Genomic DNA, 6,495 nt, shown 5'->3' on the forward strand with positions numbered 1-6,495 from the left:
ATTAAACACATCTTTACAAAGGCCTCTAAAGATGATGTTTCTAGCCTTTGCATTCTATTTTTTGTAGTTTACTTCATCGCCTTGAATGTGCGTGGGATCCCGAGGTTTTGGGAATCCTTGTGAGGCGGCTCTAAGTATTCCAACATCTAGAGCTTCTAAATATGCCTTCATATGAATTTTTCAATAAGAAAAATCATCTTCCTCAAAGATAGGAGAAAGACAATCCCCGTGAGACATCTTTCTCTAGGCGGTTAAGTCTAAATACGTGAGCACGAGGCTCTGATACCAATTGAAAGGATCAAGATGCCCAAGAGGGGGGGTGAATTGGACTAATTCTAAAATTCTTTACAATAATTAAACTCTACACTTAGCTCACTTCACCCCGTGTGCCTATAAAGTGTTTCTAATATTCTACCGCATAAAAGTTTTGCACCTCAAGTTCTAATCCTACTCTAACATGGTAATTCTATGAATATAAAGAAAAAGAATTGAATTACTCAAAGTAAATGCTCAAAGTAAAGAGAGAAGGAGGAATACGACGATGTTTTGTCGAGGTATCGGAGAGTCGCCACTCCCCACTAGTCCTCGTTGGAGCACCCGCGCAAGGGTGTAGCTCCCCCTTGATCCGTGCAAGGATCAAGTGCTCTCTACGGGTTGATTTTTTGACACTCTGTTGCGGTGAATCACCCACAACCGCTCACAACTTGAGTTCGGCCATCCACAAGCTCCGTTGGATGATCACCAAGCTCCCAATCATCACCAAGCCGTCTAGGTAATGACGATCACCAAGAGTAATAAGCATAAACTCTCACTTGACCACGACAAGCCTAATGATAAGGGTGGATGCACACTTTGCTACTCTTGCTTTCACTAATAAGGTCTGTCTCTTGGATTCTCAAATCTCAATCACCTCACTAGGATCTTACTCTCCTTGACACCCTCAAAGGTGTTTCTCACCTGTTGAAATGAGCAAAGGTGATCCCTTGAGTGAATAGAGAAAGTATTTATAACCACTCATTCAAAACGAATCGTTATGTGCCTCTGCGGGGTGACCGGACGCACCGGTCAGTTCTTTCCGCCACCGAGCAGTTAAGTTGTGACCGGACTCTGATCAGCGTCCGGTCAGGACGCGTCCTGTCACGAAAACTGCCCTAAGAAACCTTACTGATGTTGACAGGACTTTCGCACCCAGCGTCCGGTCACTTTGCTGCTCAGCGTCCGGTCAGTAGCTGGAACCTGACCAGCGTCCGATCTGACCGGACGCGTCCGATCAGGATTCTCTCTATCTGGAACCTTACTGGAGTTGACCGAACTCTAGCACCCAACGTCCAGTCACATTTTTCTCAGCGTTCAGTCGCAACCAGACGACTTCATGTTAGTCATAGTAATATTTTGTTATCATTAATCGCCGAAACACACATAGATAGGTCTAGATGTTTTCAACCACAACCCAGATGACGAGGCTCCCCACGATGCCGCCACTCCTGGCCCCGATCCACGACGCGAACAGCAGAATCACCAGCTTGTTGTATTGCGCCGAGAAGTTGGTCTCACTTTGCCTGCATGACACCGTGGGGGCTGTGGAAGCTGTTGATGAGGTGCGCCATGGCCGAGCCGCTCGGGAACGTCAGCCTGTGGCGAATGATCATGGTGTGTTCACCGGTGGGATCGGATGACGGAGGGACGTGATGTCAGGACGCGATGATCTCGTCGTCTGATGGTTGGTGGTCGGTCAGAGCCTACGTACCTTCCTCATGGGCACGATGACGAGGAGGCCGACGAAACTGACGAGGAAAAAGAAGGTCATCGTCCGGCCGAGCGTCGGCTCGCTGATGTTCGCGGTGCTCGTCTTCTCCGCCGTCTCCCGGTCCATCCCAAGAAGATACGACCCAAACCCGCCTGATTACACGCAGCGCATCGATGATGTCACGCATGCGCCAGCGACCGGGCAACGATGGCAATGTCGTTGCCGTGTATACACAGGAGCGACTACGAGAGGAGATCACGAACGGGCAGCCAGATCGCGCGTACCTTTGTACGTCATGCTGGCGCAGGCGACGACGCAAGTCTGGACGACGGCGTTCTCCTAGCGGGTGAAGGGGCGGTGCGGCACGCCCATCTAGCCGAGCAGGCCCGTCCACGCCTTGAGGAGGAAGAACCCCAACAGGGCCGCCGAGATGTTGAGCGATGGGATGATCCACGAAGTGAACACCAGGTTCATCATGACGCCGCTGAACGACACGCTGTGGTTGGAGTCGCCGAGGCATTCGCTGAGGATCTGGGATGACTACGAGATGAGGCATCCGACGTGAACACCAGGTCTGGACAACGGCGTTCGCTGAGGTCCAGCACGTCGCGGTGGTTGGAGTCGCCGAAGCACGAGGCACAGTAGGCACGCAGCGAGGTGCGGAACGCTTCGTCCTTTACGAACCTCAGAGGCCCCGCGGCCACGGAGCGAGGTGCGGAACGCCTCGTCCTTGACGAACCTCAGAGGTTCCGTGGCCATGGAGACGAGCGCGGGCTCGTCGAGCGAGCTGCGTTGGGCATTCGATGAAGGGAGGGGTAGGAGTGACATTTCATGCGCGTTGCTGACTTGGATTCACGCTGTCACGGGGGGTTGGCGTGCCACGCGAGCGAAGTGGTGTTTTTCTATTAGTTTTCTTTTCTTTTTTTTTTTAATAAAAATGTATTGACAACCGTTAAAGTATTATCTGAGGAGGTGACAATCGTTATAATGGTAAAAAGTTAAATCTCCTGCCCCGAGGACGAGAGCCGAGGACGAGAGGGAGTCCAACATCGCCGCCGCCACGCACGGTGTGACTACCCCCATGGCCCCGTTCGCTGGTCTGAATTTTGGCTGAAACTGGCTGAAAAACACTGTTCCGGCTGAATTGTTGTGAGAGAAAAACACTGTTCCGGCTGAAAAAACAAGCCGAACAAGCCAAATTTAAGACAAGCGAACAAGCCCATGGGAGACCTTGTCCAGGGAATTCGTCACGATCCAAGGAAGGAAGCAAGAGACACGAATTCGTCACGATCAAAGGAAGGAAGCAAGAGACACGCATTGACGCAAAGGAAATATGAACGCTTGATTGAGCCGGTGATAGCCGCATGGCAGGATGACAAACCGCAGATACGATGAACACTTGCGATTGAGAACGGAGCCACAGAACAACAGCACAGAGCTAAAGTCGTGATAATCGCAAAAAAAAAGAGAGAGTTAAAGTCGTGATCACGAGATTAAACTTCATTTTTATCCAGCCCCCGAATGAACAAAAGGATCACTGCACTACGCTACACAAGCATGTAAACGATTTTTGGTTATACCACCTCCCAAACCCCTGAATGAACATGTAAGCCATCAGCTACTACTGCCCTACTGAAATGAAGCAGCATGACCAGCGGCTCGCCGTCGTCAGTACTCAGTACAGCCCCAGCATCGTCCGCGCGAACGACTGCCGTCCGCCTTTTACCGGGAGGACGGCGGCGGTCCGGCGGCCGCTGGCGCTCCGTATCGGCGTGAGATAGAACCGCAGCATGCCGTTGTCGGCGGCGTTGCCCGGCGAGTGCCGCGCGCTGCGGTTCCGCTCCAGCGCCGCCGCGCAGTACTCCTCGCGCCTCCGCTTCACGTGGCCGTGCGCGGCGGCGTCCAACACGTAGCTGCGCCTCGAGCTGCCCAGCCCGCCGCCGCCGCTGTTGCTGCTGAACGAGCTCCGCGCGCTCGCGTTGCTGTTGCACCGCTGCATCATCCGGCCGTTGTACCCGCGGACGCGCAGCTCGGGCCACGGTTCCGAGAACGCGCGGTCCGCGCCGCCGTCGGAAGCGCCGTTCCTCCGGCCCGCGGCGCGGCGGTGGATCAGGCCCCAGAGGCTCCACGCCTTGCGCCACCGCTGCGGCTTCTTCGCGGGGCTGTGGAAGGCGGCGTCCAGGCTCGCGGAGAAGTCCTCGACGAGCGAGGTGGTGCTGAAGCGGTGGTCGAACAGGTCTTCCGCGTGGTGGGAGTGGTAGAACTCCGAGCTGCCCATTAGAGGGGATTCCTTGCCATTGACAATGGCGGCCGCCGGTGCAGTCACTGGAACAGGCACTGGCACTGGCACTGGCACTGGCTTTGGGTCGGTGACTTCGAAGGACCTGCGCACAGAGCTGGACCTGTCCAGGCTCCGGCGCCTCCGGCTTGACGTGTCCATGTAGTAGTCTCGCGTCTGGGCCGTGCCCCCAGGGACGTTCGCGTCGGCGTCGGGCTCCGGCTGGGAGTCGTCCTCCACGGGGATTTGGCCGTCGGAGCGCTCAACGATGCCGGCGGGGGAGTCCTCCAGAGCCGAGAGGATGGGAGGTAGGCGGGAGAGAGGCGGCGGCGCGCGACCGAGGCCAACCCCGGTGCCGGCGCCGAACAGATAGCCGTCCCACGACGCACGGGGCTCGTCCCAGGAGAAGCCCATGTCGTCGACGGACATGCGGCCGGCGTCCAGGGAGAATCTTGGATCGGTGTCGCACGAGCGCCGGCCGCCGGCGAACTCGGAGCCGGCTTCACCACGGCGGAAGCGGCTACGCCTGAGGAGGAACGATGGCTTGGAGGGCTTCTCCGGTGGGGGCATTGCCGCCGCCGCCGCCTTGCTGCCCGCGGCCTCCTGCTTCTTGAGCTTCTGCTTGCGCCTCCACTTCTGCCACTTCTTGCTGAACACCGACGCGGCAAGCCAGAAGCTCCCGGCGATCTCCTTGAGGTCCTTGGGCGGCACCTTCTTGCTGGGTTGCTGCGACTGCGAGGACTCGAGATCTATGTGATCCTTCATGGCCCTAACATCCCGCGCTGCCGCATTCACCTCCGTGTCCATCTCCCCAGAGGTGTCGTCCACCACCAAGACGGGCTCCATCACCGGAACAATCTCGTCGGAATCCTCCTCCGCCACAGCAATCTCCTCCTCCAAGAACATCTCAGGGACGCACGCCGGCGGAGGGAGCGGCGGCGGCGGGGGCGGAAGGACCTCGGCGGCGAGCGCGGCCGCGGCGGCGGAGGACGAGGCCGGGAAGGCACCGAAGGCGGTGCCGTCGCGAACCCGCTCGCGGTCGTCCTGGTGGAAGAGCGCCCAGAGCGTGCTCCGCCCGCGCACGTCGCACGACCGCCGCTGCGGCTCGTACGCCCCGCCGGCGCCCGCGAGGACGGCGGCGGCCAGCGCGTCGCCCCCGCGCCCGCAGGAGAAGGACTTGCAGCGGCGGAGGTCCGGCATCGCTGCGGCGGCGGCGGCGGCGAACAACGGGCGGGAGAAGAGCGAGCGGATGGCGGAGGTGGACTTGCGGCCCGGCGCGGCGCCGGCCGCGGCGGCGTTGGCCTCGAGCCCGGCCAGGCGCTCGCGGAGGCAGGCGGCGCAGAAGCCCGTGAAGGTCTCCCCCGGGTGGAGGTCGCAGGTCGTCGACACCGAGCGCCGCGGCGGCGGCACCGGCGGCTCCATCTGCAGCGTCATCGCGTCGTCGCACGCACGCACGCGCGTGTTGTTACCCTGGACACCCCTGGCTGGCTTAGCCGCGGCGCGCCCTCACATTGCTTGCTTGGACACGCACGGCGGTGGCACACTCGGGGCCGTGGCAGCTGTGAAGGGCTGGCGCGACGGATTCCAGGGAATGGTTTTGAGGATGCAGCGTGGGGCGCAGAGAGAGAAGAGGAGGAGAAAGCTACTCTCTCTCTTCTCACTTCCTCTTCCACACCACCACACCGTGATGCCTCTCACTGTTTCTTTTTGCTTTCCTCCTCTGGCCTTCTCGGGGTTCGGGGCTGCTGGCTCGCTTTTACTCTCTCCGTCGAACTTTCTCAACTGTAACTAGAATTATAGAAAAATTTATTTAATATTTATATCTCTAAATATATATTTTTAAATATACTAATTATATACCTTAAATATTAATATTTTATTAAATATATTAGGTTAAAATTAAAAATTGTTGATTTTTAGGAGTGAGAATAACTATTTTTTAATATAGGAGTACTCCTTTCTCAAGGGAGGGGATCCAAGCTCACGCTCTCAAACCTCACTCCGTACTACTGTAGCTCCAGCTCTGTGCTGTGCTGTGCGTGTCGACCGCCGCTGTGATCTGATCTCGCCAAGATTGGCCTTTCGGAGTTGCTTGATCCGAAGCTGATCACAGTCCCAAAGCATATTCTGCGTGCGAGCATCAATGTGACCATGTCACGGGTCGAGCAGGGAAAAAAAACAGCAGCTGCAAACGTGCAAAAACCGTCAGCCTGTTCGCTTGTTGGTTTCAGCCAGCCCAAACCAGCCAGTCAACAGTGTTTTCCTCTCACGGCAAACCAGCACCAGCCAGCCCAAACCAGCCCAGAAACCAACCAACGAACAGGCCGCGTGTGTTTACAGCATCCATACAGCCCACACATGCCATGCCACACTCTCTAACGTGAACCTAGTGTCACTATGAGTAGCAGTAGTATGGTTGGGCAGTTGCCTCATGACTTCATGTGCGGTGGCAACTTCGATAGCGAGTTCA

The 6,495-nt window shown here is 56.9% G+C and overlaps 1 protein-coding gene across 1 annotated transcript; it reads right to left on the reverse strand.

The window, feature by feature from the left end:
• Window positions 1–3,240: 3,240 nt before the first annotated feature.
• On the reverse strand, window positions 3,241–5,735 carry LOC136513558 (protein OCTOPUS-like). Its single transcript, XM_066507536.1, has one exon. It carries the CDS (start codon window positions 5,457–5,459, stop codon window positions 3,423–3,425), a length of 2,037 nt encoding a protein of 678 aa, XP_066363633.1. The 5' UTR covers window positions 5,460–5,735; the 3' UTR covers window positions 3,241–3,422.
• Window positions 5,736–6,495: the final 760 nt, after the last annotated feature.

Source organism: Miscanthus floridulus, chromosome 16 (genome assembly GCF_019320115.1).
Source record: "Miscanthus floridulus cultivar M001 chromosome 16, ASM1932011v1, whole genome shotgun sequence".
Classification (NCBI taxonomy): domain Eukaryota; kingdom Viridiplantae; phylum Streptophyta; class Magnoliopsida; order Poales; family Poaceae; genus Miscanthus; species Miscanthus floridulus.

Bases quoted from the DNA above. Each gene is read 5' to 3' on its own strand.
- LOC136513558 (XM_066507536.1), bottom strand. From the start codon at position 5,459: ATGACGCTGCAGATGGAGCCGCCGGTGCCGCCGCCGCGGCGCTCGGTG.